Raw genomic sequence first — 17,181 nt, 5'->3', positions numbered from 1 at the left:
CAATAGCACTCCCAGGTATCCAACTGTGTTGAAAATGTACATCCACAAAAAAACTGCATGTGAATATTTATAACAGCTTTATTCATAATGGCCAAAAAAAAGCAAAAACTAAGATATCCTTCAACAGGTGAATGGAAATACAAACTGTTACTGATAAAAAGAAATGATTTAGCAAGCCAGAAGACTAGTAACATTAAATGCATATTGCTCAGTGAAAGAAGATAGTCTAAAAAAGCTACATGCTATATGTATGATTCCAATTACAGTCATGTGTCACTTACAGATGGCTATGTTCTAAGAAACCCATCAGCAGGTGAGTTCAACATTGCGTGAACATCATAGAGCGTATGAACCTAGGTGGTATAGCCTACTACACACCTAGGCTGTATAGTACAGCCTATTGCTCCTAAGCTACAAACCTGGAAAGCATGTTACTGTGTATTACATATTGAATACTGTAGGCAACTGTAACACAAAGGTTAAGTATCTGTGTATCTAAACATAAAAAGATACAGTAAAAATGTAGTATAAAAGATTAAAAAATAGTACACCTATAGAGGGCAGTTATCATGAATGGTGCTTGCAGGAATGGAAGTTGCTCTGGGTGAGTCTGTGAGTGGCAAGTGACTGTGAAGGCCTAGGACATTACTGTACCCTAGTGTAGACTTCATAAATACTGGACACTTAGTCCAGACTAAATTTATTTTTAAAAATTTCTTTCTTCAATAATAAATTAACCTCAGCTTACTGTAAACTTTTTTACTTCATAAACGTTTTAAATGTTTTAACTTTTTGACTCTTTTATAATAACCCTTCACTTACAAACACAATGTAAAACTATACAAAAATATTTTTTCTTTATATCTTTATTCCATGAGCTTTTTTATATTTTTAATTTATTTTTACTTTTACTTTTTAAACTTTTTTTTTTTAAAAAAAACTAAGACACAATCACACACATTAGCCTAGGCCTACACAGGATCAGGATCATCAATCTCACCGTGTCTTCCACCTCTAGATCTTGTCCCACTGGAAGGTCTTCAGGGACAGTAACACACATGGAGCAATCATCTCCTATGATAACAATGCTTTCTGGAATATTTCCTGAAGGACCTGCCTGAGGCTGTTTTTCTTAAATAAGTAGAAGGAATAAACTCTAAAATAATAAAATGTATATTCTAATAAATATATAAGACAGTAACATAGCCATTCGTTATCATTATCAAATATTATGTACTGTACACAATTATATGTGCTATACTCTTAGACAACTGGTAGCACAATAGGTTAGTTTATACTAGCATTACTACAAACACGTGAATAATGTATTGCACTAAGATGCTATGATGTTATGACAGCTATAACATCCCTAAGCTATAGGAGTATTTCAGCTCCATTATAATCTTTTGGGACCACCATCATATATACAATTGTCACTGAGTGTAACATCGTTATGCAACACATGGCTATATATACGACATTTCGGAAAAAGCAAAAACTACACAGACAAAAAACAGATCAGTGGCTGACGGGTTGAGGATTAGAGAAAGAGTATGGATAAACAGGTGACACATACTGGTTTTTAGGTCAGTAAAACTATTCCACATGATACTGTAATGGTAGATACATGACATTACGCATTTGTCAAAATACATAGAATTGTTCAACACAAATAGTGAACCTTATTATGTTATGAACATTAGTTAACAACAATGTATCAATTTTGGTTCATTAATTGTGACAAACTTACCACACTAATTAATGTTACTATCAGAGAACACCATGAATGGGGGGATTGAGTTGGGGGAATGAGGGTGGTATATGAGGTATATGGAAATTCTCTGTAGTATCTGCTCAATTATTCTATAAATCTAAAATTGTTCTAAAAATAAAGTCTGTTAATTTAAAAACTGTGCAAGTTAAAATCAAAGAAATGTGATATGGTTCCCTGTTTCGGACATCATAATACAGTAAGAGTTAGAAATAGAGAGACAGACCTAAGACTACAACTACAAACTTCAAGATATCCCATTTTCTGTTTAACAATCAAATACTTACTAAGTACCTACTATGTCAAAAAAGTCACCAGTCACCTCGTCATGACTTAGCTGTGATTATACCGATTTTTCCTTAGATCTCCCAACTCTCTAGTCTCTATGCTTGCTTTTTACCCTTTGCCTTATTCCAAGTTTCGTTTCTCCCAAACTACGTTTCTCACTAATTCCATGAAACGTCATGAGAATCAAATAAGACAGTCTAAGATAAAGCCCTAGAGCTCACAGGTTTCCTTCCTCTACTTTAAGTTCACACTTCTTACCTCTACTGTACAGCTTTTATAACTATATTGTTCTCACATTCTCTTCTCCCGCCTTTATTGTCAACAGGTTTTAATCAAAATTTTAGACATTAAAAACTAAAACTTGACTGGAAAAAAGTAGCCACTTAAGAAAACAAATCAACTTTTCCTTAGAAATTAAAATAAAAGAATCAAGTACTTCCCTTTTGGTATTCCTATAAGATTCAAAATTTTAAAAATTTCCTCAAAATATATATTAAAAAAGATTGTGCTTTTAATGCTAACTACATAAATATTATATACATACATATATACAACTACACATGTATATAAAATAAACAATATATGTCTCTAAAAACTATTGAGGGAAGGGACTATATCCTTACTCATATTTCATGCCAAAATAAGTTCCATATAAATCAAAGATTAAGTATAAAAAATAAAACTTTAAGAGTACTACAAAGGCTAGGCTTGGTGGCTCATGCCTGTAATCCCAGCTCTTCAGGAGGCTGAGGCGGGCAGATCACTTGAGGTCAGGAGTTCAAGACCAGCCTGGCCAACATGGCGAAACTCCGTTTCTACTAAAAATACAAAAATTAGCCAGGTGTTGTGGTGCATGCTGTAGTCCCAGCTACTCAGGTGGCTGAGGCATGAGAATTGCTTGAACCTGGGGGGCAGAGGTTGCAGTGAGCCCAGATCGTGCCACTGCACTCCAGCCTGGGCGACAGAGCAAGACTATGTCTCAGAAAAAAAAAAAAAAGAGTACTACAAAAACACATAGGGGACGATGGTTAAAAAATTGGGGTGAAAAAGTTTTTCCAATCAAAGCCCCAAATTCACAAGTCATATTAGAAGAGATTTCTATGACGAAGCTAACCTACTACTACAAATTTATCTTACGGATATACTTGTATATGTAGACAAAGACATATGTAACATAACATCACAACAGAGTAAAATGAACAGCAGGCTGAAAATCATTATGTGTCCACTGATGAGGACTGGCTGAATAAATTATGGCACTTATACAGAACAGAATATTATGCGGTTATGAAAATGATTCAGGAGATTTAAATGTGCTGATATGAGACCATCTATGGGATATGTTAAGTAAATACAAGTTATAGAAAGAATATGTAATAGCTTCCCTTTTATGCAAAAAAAAGCAAGGGAGCTATATAGAGATTTTTTCTTTTATACATACACTGTAAATCCTTCCAGAAGGACACAAAAGAAATTTATGTGGTTGCCTGAAGAAAGTAAGATGGGTCTAAAAAAGAAGCAATCTTGCTTTTACTGTATATCCTTTGAAGTTTCTGAATCAGTTTTTAGATTCTGCATAAGGCCCATCACACACAAAAAATCAAAGACTGAAATTCAAGAAAATATAATAGTAAACATCCTATACATAAGATAACTGGGAGAATTCTTACCTTTCTCTGCAAAATTTAAGTGAATGTAGTATGGCAGGCCTCTTCTGACGTAAATTCCATAAGTGTAAGGTGTCATCAGCCAAGGCACTCACAAGAGCTCCCTTAAAAATCAAGTATAACACATTTCATATATATTTTATAGACATGAATTCTATGCAATAGTTGCCAGAAATATCTCCTTCCCAAATTTCAAAACTTTCTACCAACAGATTTAGATCTAAGAAACATTTGCCTCACTCAAATTCAAAATAGCAGATGTAAAAATTGTACATGTATTACATGTATGTAAATATGTTAACTTCTTCAATAATTTAAAGTATAATTTAGCATCTCATAAGCCAAAAGTATACTAGAATCCAGTGGAATAGTATGGTTAAGATCTAGTTATTTAAAATTAGAGGTCAGACTGTAAGTTACTTTGTAACTATTATACATACTTCCTTGATTAGCAGAGCAAAATATGGTATGAAGTAACCTCCTCATTTCATTTGGCTTAAGACAAATTCTTATGGAAGTACTATACCCAGATCATAATTCTACTACTAGAATGGTACAGAAAATAAACATAGCATTTGGCACACTGTAACCTCCACGTCTGAAGGTTTGAAATCTGACTAATTTAGAATGTTAAAACATCTGATACAACTAAATATTATTATTTATAGGGAAGAAAAGGCCTGGCAGTATTTGAGAATCATTTAAGTGGCTCATTCTCACCCAAACCCAACAAATCAGAATTTCCAGAGTGCTATGGTTTAGACGTGGTTTGCAATGCCAAAACGCATCATGTTGAAATTTAATTGCCAGTGAAGTGGTGCTGAGAGGTGGTGAACCATCCCTCATTTGGGTCATAAAAGATCTGCCTCTGTGAAGGGTTTAATGCAGTCTCCAGGGAGGGAGTGAGTTCTTTCCCTCACAGGATGGATTAGTTCTTATGCTAGTGAGTTGTTATAAAGTGAGGCTGACCTCTTTGCTCTCCTGGCAGGCACCAGCTTCCCTTTCTGCTTCTCTACCATGTTATGAGGCAGCATGAGGCCCTCACCAGAAGTCAGCCAGATGCAGCTGCGCAATCTTGGACTTTCCAGCCTCCAGAATCAAAAGTTAAATAAACTTTTCTTTATAAATTATCCAGACTCAGGTATTCAGTTGTAGCAACAGAAAACGGCCAAAGACATAGAGCAAAGACCTATGGAAGTATATTTTGAAAAACCTCTGAGATGATTCTGATATAAAATTGTGAATGCAATGTGATAATTGTGAATAAAATTAAGACTCTCTAAACTAGAGCTGATTTATCAAGACATCTGAATGTTTTTCCTCAAAGGACTTAGAAATCTATCATCAATACTGAAAGAATAAGACAGGAGATGTAACATGCAGAATTTACATTAATTTCAAAAAAGATTTGCAAGACCAATCTTTTAGGGTATTGTAAGAAATTGTAAAGTCTCCCCCTTTCAAAATAAGAGTTTCACATCTACTCAGAAGAATTAAAACAGCTGTCAGGACAAGATTTATATTAAATTATCTCTCCAACTCCTTTCCACCTTCAAAATTTTATGAGGGCTACCCTAGTGTGTAACTTCTGTTGCCAGGACATGACAACTGGAAAGCAGAAATACATAAAGTCCACACTCTCTCCATTTCACTAAAAGCATCATCTTATCTACATCACTTTGAAGTAGAGAAACTCAAAGGATTTAGGGTGTCAAAGATTTGTACTGCTATTTCTTATTTCCATCAAATATCAGGCCATGTCATCTTCTTTCTTAATGTTTACCACATCTTAAAATCTCAAGGAAGAAGAGAAGACATACAGCCAAAATAGCAGTAACAGCTAACCTCTTCTTATGGTGGCTCCTTCATCTATACAGTATATAGTTTTCCAAAGCTGAAAGCAAACAGGTGTGCCTAATTGTCAGATTTCCACTTTTTAAAACAAAAAAAAGTAACTTTATGTATTTATAATGTATTTATAATTTAACAGGTCAAAAAAAATGGCCCTTCCAAAGAAGTCTATGATCAATCTTACTGAAGAGAAAAAAAATAATACGAATACAAACAGCATAAATTTAAAATTTCTAAAATTTAGGTGTACAGTAAATGATTTGCCGTATTTTATTAACATTGGCTCAAATGTTGCTTTAAAAAATAACTTAACACAAGTATAGAAATGAAGAACAGGCCAGGCATGGTAGCTCACATCTATAATCCCAACACTTTGGGAGACTGAGGCGGGCGGATCACGAGGTCAGGAGTTAGAGACCAGCCTGGCCAACAGAGTGAAACCCTGTCTCTACCAAAAATACAAAAATTGGCCGGTGTGGTGGCAAGCACCTGTAGTCCCAGCTACTCAGGAGGCTGAGGCGGGAGAATCATTTGAACCCAGGAGGCGGACGTTGCAGTGAGTCAAGACCACACCATTGCATGCCAGCCTGGGTGACAGACTGAGACTCCGTCTCAAAAAAAAAAGAGAGAACGGGTTAATAGTTGCCAGGGACTGAGGGTGAGCAGGAGTTCAATTATAAAGGGATTCCCTTAGTGCTGAAGGTACTTCTTTATTTTCCCTTAGTGCTGAGGGAACTGACCTGTATCTTGATGTGGTAGTCCTTACATGCATCTGTACATGTGATAAAACTGAACTACACGCACAAACACACAGATGAGCCCATATATGAACTAGAGAATCTAAATAAAGGTCTATAGTCTAGTTAATAGTATTGTTTTGATGTCATTTTCCTGGTTTGCTATCATACTACTGTTATATAAAATGTTACTACTGGGAGAAGCTAAAAGAAGGGTACACAGGCTCTCTGTGAAACTACTTTTAAACTTAACCATGAATATAATGATTCCATAATAAAACATTCTTTCAAGGAGGAAAGATAATCTGAGTCTTCATATATGGCTTCGACAACTTTCTACATTTTAATTAAAAAAAATTTAACATCTTAAAATGCCTAATATACAGTTCTATACAGGATACTGAAGTTTTTAAAAACACATCCTCTGACCTTGAAAAATCTAGACAATTGCAAATTATTTGGATTACAGTTTTATGGAGGTTTTTACGTTGTCATAATTATCTTTCTACACCCGTGATGCCTTTCTTAAATCCCCTGGTATGAATAAAACATTTATCAAAAGCCAGAGGTATTCAGGAATTTATTTTCTCTCACATACATTTGAGAAATTATTCCACGGAGCCTAAGGGTTTAGGGACTAAAATAATGTCCACAATCTATCCTCATATCTAAGGAGATCAGAGCCTTTTCTGAAGCAATTTCTCTTTCTTCCTTCTACGACTAGCTTTCCCTCTCTATCAATACTTGCAGTAAACATCTATTGTCAGAGCTGCTCCTATGTTCTTAAAATATGCAAAAACAGTGTTTCCTATGCCGATAAAATGCTGTTTTCTCTAGCTCCTTCTATACTTTCAAAAAGAAAGGCAACATCAATTACTTAAAGCAATTAAGTGACACATTTGGGTGTTATTTAAGAACTCTGGGCAGTAACCCCTTTCTAATGAGTGAATGTTGGTTTCTTGGTTATATTTCAAAGCAATTCATTAAAGAACACTCTTTGATTTGTAATAACCTCAATCTTTGAAAAAATATTTTACTATAGATTTCTATGTTACACGGTATTCAATATCCCTAAAATTTAAATGCAGGACCTTTTACCAAAATCATTTACCTTAGGCTATTCAATTTACAACCCTGTTTTGAGAAAACATTTTACATTATTTATGTAACTGTCCATGATGGTACCTTAAAACGAATTACTACTATTTCTGATTCATTATAAATTAATTTTTGTTCAAATATTTAAATGAAATGTGAATGCATATAAGAAATCTGAAAGACTAGAAGTGGCCCTATTTTAGATATAAGTAGAAATGATTAAAACAATTCACTAACCTCATTAATCAGGAACTGGAGCTGGATTACTGCAGCTCCACTGTCATGCTGGCAATAACATTCTACTCCTGGACGACCAAAGCTGTAATTAATTCCATTAAGGAACTTATGGTATTTGTTTGGTTTTGTGAAACTGGTAAGTTATATAATAGGCTGATAAATATTCCAATGACCTCATATTCAATACAGGCTATTTACTGAAGTTGAGATTTAGAGTTAGGTTTGTTACACATCAATCTAATAGTTTCTGTTGAGAAGTCTCAGAGATTACAAGTTTAAACAAAATAAGCAAATTAGAAGAAAATGAATTATTAACATCAGCAACATATTAAAACAAGATAATATATAGGTAATACATTTTATGCTGGCCTAAATTATTTTCTTCATCTTAAAATAACAAAAAGACACAAAGTGGTTGGATCTATAGAACATCCAATTTTGCTGAAGTCAGCAAACAAATCTGAAAAGTAGGCAAATGTCATTTTGGAATGTTGCTTTTAGGAACAGTAATGATTTTACTGTCATTTTTCATTTCTGCAGTGTAATTTTTAAGTAACGCTAAAAATATAATGAAGAGCCACATAACTATGTTTCTAATTGAAACATGATTTTGTTTCACCAAATGAATGTGTCTATCTTTTACAACAGGCGTGGATACTGATTAAAATGAATTGGCATACAATAATAACAGCAAATATTTATATAACATTTTCCACGTGTTAGGCATTATTACGAAAATGTTATTTCTATCAACTCATTTAATCCTCATAACTCACGAATATGTTATTTTCCCCCACTTAAACAGATAAAGAAACTGAAGTACAAAGAAATTAAGTAACCTGCCCCAAGTCATACAACTAGAAATAGCGAAAATAGAATATAAATAAGCATTCTGGCTCCGGAGTCTACACTCTAAATTAATAAAGTATGCTGAGTAAAAACATCAAAACAGAACAGAAAAACAAAAACTGTACATTTGTAGAACTCACTATGTGCCAGGCACTGTTATATGCATTTTACCTTCATAAACTTGAAATAAGAAGGTAGTCATTTTAACCGGCTGCTAAACTAATCTCATTTTGCCAGTTATTAACTAATGCCCTAAAGTAAAAAGCAAAATGTAAAAATAAAATTTGGTGGGATTTAATAAAATTATAGTTGCCGGTATATAAATTCACACTTGGGTATGGTCTGTTTCTATATTCTATTAATACATGCTACAAAGTTCTTAATTAAAAAATTGTGCCATAGGTTTAATTCCTATTGGCTATGATTTTTTCCTTTGGATTTCTAGAAATTTTCTAGATGGTATTCATTTTCAGAAGTTTTTTCTATTCATTACTAGCAATTAATTATATATTTTATAAATTAACAGGTTGAGTATGTTTAGCTCACAGTATCCTACTCTTCAAACACCTAGAATTGTTAGTAGTAATAGTAGTAGTAGTAGTAATAGTAATAGTAGTAGTAGTAGTAGTAGTATTTTTGCTATACCAGTTGCTCAAATACAACTGCAGGAAACTAGAATTCAAATTAATAGTACTGGCAATGTGCAAATCACACTGTGACAGGCCATAAAAAAGAAAAGTCTGTATCTCTGTTCACCCATTTTTTTTTTTCAGAAAAAGAAACTGCCCTTCTACCCAGTATAGTGAGTCTAATTCTAATCTCTTCAGCTAAATTATTCTTTCTGACACCAATCAGCATATTTTATAATTCCCATTTTACATGAATGTTAAACCTCTCTTCTGAGACCAGATCGGAATCAATGAATAAGCTGATTTTTTTTAAGGTGAGTTACTGTAGAAAATCATAAAAATTATACTTACCATTCATATTATTTTATCACAAAACATACATAATATTGCTAATCTTTTGATATTAGGCAAAGACATTTTCTTTAAGTATGAATCTATTAACTAAAAATCAGAGTTGTTTTTCTTGAGTAAAACATAGCTATGACTATCCAGGTATAAGATTTCCAGTTTAACTTCTTAAAAGGAACTTTAAAGATAATGTCAACCAATACGAGTGCAGCATTCATATACAGTCTTACTATTTCTTTTCCAGTCATTTATAGGTATGCACACCAAATCAGGAGGGAAATTTTAAGTGACTGACCTTCATGAAGTCTTTCAAACGCATTCATCTTAGATGCTTGTTTAAAAATGTCTCTTTTGGCATTTGTACTTCATCATTTTATAGAATATTAAGGTGATCTACTTGATTAGAATATCTAATATAATAGACATAAACAGATTGGGAATACAGAAAAACTGATTCTTGGTAAGTAAAGAATAAGCAACAGGTCTACTAATTTGAGCCTTCTAAGAAATAGTTTACTGGTGTTGAAATTTCAAATTGCCATGAGTGTCAATCAATGTTTTCTCCAAAGAGAATGAAAAATGTCTATAAATTCAGGAAGTCAGTTATACAGAGATCAAGAGACGTTTTACTCTTAGGCTACGTATGACACTACTCTAAACAAAAAATGTACTTTTAAATCGATATAACATAGTTCCTTAACTTCTAGCTAATATGATAAAAATAACTTCTTAATAAACAATAAGAACCACTTACTGAGTAACTACTAAGTGGTTAGGCACTGTGCCTTAAATACATAATTGCACCTAATCATCACAGTAATTCTGAAAGGTAGTTATTATTCATGTTTTACAGGCAATATTTCTAAGGCTCAGAAAAATGATTTTTTCTCAAAGTTACTTATTTCATTCCCTTTTCCTGTAAATAAGGCAGTATTATACAGCTGCAGCTAGCCCCAAGGGGTTCTACCACCAAAACTGCCCTATGGAGTGGAAGAAAAATTCATAAGTTATTACTTCATAACAAAAAATTTAAAATTAAGTTTTAAAGAATAGATAATGCCTACATATAATCTTGAGATACTAACATAGAAAGGACACAAATTTCAGAGCAAGTAGTTCCCTATCCTGGTAGTTTATCAGAATTCTGGCCCCAATGCAAACTTGCTAAACCCAAATTTCCAGAGGAGATGCCTGGGTAGGTTGTTTGTTTGTTCAATTATTTATTATTTATTTACTTATTGTACCACAGGAACCATCTGAGGCATAATGAGACTGGAAGACCTCTACTTTCAAGTTAGTTCATATGCCAGCTCAGTTCATATGCAATTAGATGCTGTGATCTGGAGAGAATTATTACAGGTCTTAACTCTTTAATCTATAAAATGCATATAAGACCGCTCTAGACTAGCTTGCAGAATTGCAGTGAGGATTAAACTACATAGAGTGTACTTACCAAATGGTATCCATTATTATTTAAGACAATGTATTATTCACTACGTTGGCTAGAACTAAATGTTCCCTGACAGTGGACATACCATTATAGTACAAGAAAATGTCAACATTGAATTTATTAGATCACAAAACATTCATATCTTTTCACATCTATAATTATTATTCCTTGCACACATGATTCTTCCTAATACTGACATTACTGAGTTAACATTTTTATTAAAGTGTTTTATAGTCAAACACTATAATGAAGATCTGCTTAGTAAATGATTTCCACTTACTGTGGCTATGTTCACAATTAAATGAAAAAAATTAAACGTCTGAAACTAAAATGAAGAAAAACCAAAAGAAGATTATACACTGAACATTCCTGCAAATTTATTAAGTGAGGAAATATTCACTTACAATTCTAATATTTGTTCTTTTATATATGTATGCATCAATTATAAGGGAAAGGTAAATATCTTTTTCTGTCACTATATCTTAGCTTGTAACTCTAAACGTCAATGTATTCTTTTGAAGATAATACAATATTTCTATCTCAGATACATTTCTGCTCTCAATTTTTCTATTGCTTGACTAACAGCTATGATATCTACCTAATCCCACTAGTAATTCTTGTTTTTAAAGAAAATCAGTTAATTTATCTGACCCATGATACACGTCAGATAATTCCTGCACAGCTAGACTCATGGTCCATGTCCAGACAAGCACCATTATCACTGGCATATTTATGAAGAGAAGATGTATGAGACAAAGTTAAAACAGATCAGGAGCACAGTCTTTGAACACAAGGCTGTATTAATTTAGACATGACCCTCTATGTAAGCAACAGGAAAAAAAGAAATAATTACAGAAAAAAAATGATAAAACTAGCAATTAATGAATAAGCAGGAAGAGGTATACAGGACACATGAGCCAGAGAAACAAATGCCAGAGCCAGTAAAATCTTTTTTTTTTTTTTTTTTTTACAGTAGTATATATCAAATTCAAAACAAGCATTAATCTAACTGCCTAAATGGCTTTTTCTGGTTGATTGGTTGGGAAGGGAGGAATAAATGAGGAATTGGGAGGCCTTTAAGTATGTCAACATCATCATCACCAGCATCATCACTGAAGCTGAGATTTACTGAACACTTAAGATGTGTCAAGTACAATACTACATATGTATTATCTCACAATAGTTCTCTATGATAAGCTTTGTTTTTACAAATAAGGAAACTCAGGCGCAAAGTTTAAGTAACTTGCTCAAGGCCACTCACTTAGTAAAGAAGCTGAGATCTGAACAAAGGCAGTCTAATTCCAGAACCCACAGTATAAATTACCAACCCTTATAGCATACATGCAAACACACACATGCACACACACACACAGCAAAATATATTAAGAGCCAATTTTCACATGTAAATGTTATTTCCTGCTTTATTGTAAATCATCTTAAAACTGGAAAAGGAACATATATTTATAATCAACGTTTCACAACTGAGTACTTAATAAACCCAGATTGGTCTAATTCTATAAAACTAGACCAAATGTAACTTGTAGTAAGTGAACATCATACACCAATTAGATAGTAAACAATATGCTGATTTAAAGAATAATATACTAGAGTCATTTTTCATGTTAGCTTAGGGCATCACGTTTAAAAATTAATTTTAATAATGAAGCAATATGGCCCAGCAAGATAAGCAAAAAGCTAGAATTCTGTATTCTAATTCTAGTTGTAATTTTGAGACAACCTCCTTACAAATATCTCCACGTAAAAAATGATCAGCCAAAAAACATCTTAGAGCCTATAGCTACTGAGAGGAACAATACTTGGCAAAATTAAATAAGAAACAGAAATAAACAAACAATCTTATCTTTAAAAAGTATAAGGGATCAACGGAATACACGACGTTAGAATACAGAGCACAACCACATATCTCAACGGGTGTAGAAAAAAAATCTGACAAAAATCAACACCCTTTTATGATAAAACTCTCAACTCAATAAAACCAGAAATAGAAGGGAATTTCCTCAACATGACAAAGGGCATCTATGAAAAACTCACAGATAACATCCTTCCCAGTGGTGAAAGACTGAATGCTTTCCCACCAAGATAGGGAAAAAGACAGCATGTCCATTCTCACCACTCGTCTATTCAACATGGAATCTAATGTTCTAGCCATGGAAATATGCAAGAAAAAAAAGAAAGTGTTCAGAATAGAAAGAAAAAAGTAGAACTATCTTTATTCATAGGTGACATAATCTTATATATAGAAAATTCTAAGAAATCCACTAAAAAAGCTGGAATGAATAAAAAAGTTCAGCAAGGTTGCATAATACAAGACCAATATACATAAAAATCATACTCTGGCAATGAACAATCTGTAAATGCAATTAAGAAAATAATTCCACTTACGGCCGGGAGCGGTGGCTCACGCTTGTAATTCCAGCACTTTGGGAGGCCGAGGCGGGCGGATCACGAGGTCAGGAGATGGAGACCAAGGTGAAAGCCCGTCTCTACTAAAAATACAAAAAATTAGCCGGGCGTGGTGGCGGGCGCCTGTAGTCCCAGCTACTCGGAGAGGCTGAGGCAGGAGAATGGCGTGAACCCGGGAGGCGGAGCTTGCAGTGAGCCGAGATTGCGCCACTGCACTCCAGCCTGGGTGACAGAGCGAGACTCCGTCTCAAAAAAAAAAAAAAAAGAAAAGAAAAGAAAATAATTCCACTTACAACAACATCATAAGGAATAGAATATTTAAAAATAAATTTATCCAAAGAAATGCAAGACCTGTAATATTAAAAACTAGAAAGTACTGCTGAAAGAAACCCTAAATAAATGAAAAGATATCCCATATCCATGGAACAAAGACAATATTATTAAGATGGCAATGATCACCAAACTGACCTAAAAAACCTAAACAATCTCTATCAGAATCCTAGCTGTTTGTAGAAATTGACAAGCTAGTACTTCCATATCATTACATGTAAGTATATCTCACTAAAGCTGTTAAAAAAAGAATTAGCTTGTATGAATGATAAATACTAACACCCTATATGAATAGGTAATAATAAAAGGCAATGAATTTAAGGCAAGCAAACACTGGAATTATTCATAAAAACAAATTAAAACATATGATAGTCTTAAATATATTTTTGTCTGAAACGTTTAAATATTTTTCATAAGCAGTGAATGAATTTAAGTATTTAGCAACCTAAATGAAATGCAGCACAGTAGGAGGAAAAAACAAGACTACGGTTTAGCATTTTTGCAAGTAAGCTACTGATTACCTTCTGTCCTGCATTTGACTTAAATTTATTTCACCCACGATTTAAAAACAAGACGTATTTAACAGATGAGAAACAACAAAGAAAATTCAATATTCTTGTGAACAAATAAGAACATTGATTATGTAAAGAATTAGTATGGTTTTAGAAATATATGTAAGTAAAAGTCCCAAGAAAAATATCTTTCCCTTGTAAATTACAATCATTCGTGTTTCTCACTAATAATTTAAAAACTACATTAATTCCTAAAACATGCTGATGAAAATTTCTCAGGAAAAATTTTGGATATTATAATGACTGAAAAGTAGTGAAAAGAGGTTTTTGGTCCAAGATACCAAGCTGAACAAATTTGTATGCTGTCATTTCGTTCCAAGATCCCTTTAAAAAAGTAAAGCCAAAAAATGAAGGACCGGAAAATATAAAAGAAAAAGTAAGCAATATAAAGGATCATTTTAGAACATGTAACATCCAATAAGAGAAAGCAAAGGAAAAGAAGAAGAGAAAGGTATTAAAGAAATAATAGAAGAAAATAGATTTTACTCAGCTTCTAATGAACATGGGTCCTTAGATGGAAGTACACAAAATGATAAACAAAATTAGTCCCAACCTAAATATACCACTCTAAAATGTTCCTTAAGGCTTCCTACAGACTTCCAGGTAAAAAGAAACAAAAAAACAAACAAGTGACCACCTGCAAAGAAATGATCAAATTGCTAGTTTGCTAGCAATGTTTGCTAGTTGCTAGAAAACAGTGAAATAATGTCCCTGGAGTTATAAAGACATTCAAGCAAACCCCTGACAAGATCTAATTATAGAACAAAGACTTTTAGATATTCTTATCATTCTTTTTGGAAGTCACTTAAGACTATGCTCCAATAAACTGAAAGAGTAAATCTCTCTCACACACACACACACACACACACACACACACACACACACAGGCAATGACGGAAAATCTAATAAACACTGAATTCAACTCAGAAAAAAGATGAAAAAGCCCAGGAGGAAAACAGTACAGGTGACATAAACAACACTGGTCCAGCTTAGAGAAGAACAAGGAGGTATTCACTGGAGGCAGGTTCATGAGAACAAGAGGGCTCCAGAGATGTGACTCCATCCTTGAGAAGCCTCAGGCATTTAAGCACGAGAAGACAGCAGCCAATGCATAAGGGAAGTGGGGGAGAAGGAAGAAAAGCAGCCGTACAAGAAAAGAAATGTACTCACAAGATATCACTTGACTGTGGAATAAAAAAGTCATCACAGGAAAAAAAAGGCATAATACGTACTGTTCACCCATTTTCAACTTTTAGAATCGAACTAAACGTTCATATTAATTACACGTGACTACAGTTGGCAAAGGAAAGGAGGAAGAAAAAGGAAACAAACATGGAAAAGTGATGGGTTAACTTTCTCATTTTACAGTGGGGAGCCAAGAGCTAGTATGCGTAATTGACAGAGCAAGAAATACAGAATTAACTATAAGATACTTATTGAAATTTACAAAGGTAACAAGGAAACAAAGTAAAAATAGGGACAAGACTACAGGAGAGGGGAGATATGAGGCAAATGCACATTTATTAAGGCAGGAAATCAACTGATAATTTCTAAAGTTGAGGAATCAAAAAATATTGGCAAGAGATTTTATTTAGAGTTAGCAACACGACCAGAAACAGTTAAATGGATCCTTCTGGGGAGCAGGGGTAGGCATGGGCAAGGTAGGGCATATACTTTTCATCACAGCCTCCACTACACTATGCTACTTAATCTTTAAACCATGTATATACCTTTGGAAAGGTGGTTATCTTTAGTGTGTTTCTAAAGTGGAGAAAAGTAGCAGTACAGAATCAGACATACAATTATTGGGTTTATTTCATTATGTTATTGTATCCCTCTAACTGACTTATACCATTAATACTAGAAAACTTGAATCAAGACCTCTCTCTAGACCCACACGACAAGAGAACCTTGTTTTCATTCCTCACATTCTGGAATTTTAAACCACTTACTTAGTCTCTCTCTCTTCCCCATAACCACTAGTTTCTTTCTAACCCTACCTGCTTTCATTCACTACTATACAGACTTGTGTGGCAAGAAAAATGGGCACATTAAGGGGAAACAAATCACAGCTTCTTGTACTAATGATCCTAATTAGCCTCCATGTTCACTCATTTAGTAGCTCCTAGGAGGTAAAGATAGCAAGCTATAGAATGATATTCCTTAATCATGTTTGCTTAACTCATTCAATTTTTCTTATTTGAGAACTTTAATAGGCACTGAGGGTACAAATCTCAAAAGTTTAGCAACAGAATTATAAAAGCAATATAACAGTTAAGTCTTCAGTTACTCCAAGTAGATAAGAATTTCGTAGGTAACAATATTACTTGAAGATACAATATTACTTGAAAAAAACTTTTCAATTATTTTCAAACATCAGTTCATTTGAAATTTTAGCATGCCTTATGCTATTCTTATATGTTCACGCCATTCTTTGATTTCCCTCCTTGCTCATTATAGTCATACTGAATTCTGTACCTACTTCCTTTTCCTTCAGTTGGGACCATCTTTGGCTGAATTATACAACTATGTTTGACAGCCTATGCTATACTTCCATCCTAGAGTGTGGAAGACTTTCAAACAGTCTCAGGTAATAAGAACATGGTAATCTGCTCTCTTTACTCTCAAAGGTTGGAAAACCATATGGCACATAGCAGACACTCAATGAATGAATGAGTTTTCTTAAAACCTAAGAAACATGTTTTACGTCCAGTAATATCTTTTTTTTTTTTTTTGTAAGGTTATCACTCTGTCACCCAGGGTAGAGTACAGAGGCACAATCATGGCTCACTGCAGCCTCAAACTTTTGGGCTCAAGGGATCCTCCTGCCTCAGCCTCCAGAGCAGCTGGGACTACAGGCACTTGCCACTATGCCTGGCTTTTTTGTTTTGTTTGTTTGTTTCGGTAGAGCCAAGGTCTCGCTATGTTTC

General features: G+C 33.8%; 1 protein-coding gene across 4 annotated transcripts in view; it reads right to left on the bottom strand.

The window, feature by feature from the left end:
- The window catches only part of STXBP5 (syntaxin binding protein 5), a 190,873-nt gene that overhangs the window by 149,241 nt on the left and 24,451 nt on the right, over positions 1-17,181 (bottom strand). For all 4 annotated transcript variants that reach the window (XM_055266723.2, XM_055266704.2, XM_055266714.2 and 1 more), the window contains exons 3-4: positions 7,650-7,731; positions 3,730-3,830 (exon numbers count right to left, since the gene is read on the bottom strand). In XM_055266723.2, coding sequence (XP_055122698.1) covers positions 3,730-3,830; positions 7,650-7,731 — 183 coding nt within the window. The remainder of the gene's footprint in view (positions 1-3,729; positions 3,831-7,649; positions 7,732-17,181) is intronic.

Source organism: Symphalangus syndactylus, chromosome 2 (assembly GCF_028878055.3).
Source record: "Symphalangus syndactylus isolate Jambi chromosome 2, NHGRI_mSymSyn1-v2.1_pri, whole genome shotgun sequence".
Classification (NCBI taxonomy): domain Eukaryota; kingdom Metazoa; phylum Chordata; class Mammalia; order Primates; family Hylobatidae; genus Symphalangus; species Symphalangus syndactylus.
The sequence above is the reverse complement of the archived record's forward strand: the minus strand, read 5'-3'. Positions and strand labels throughout refer to the sequence as shown.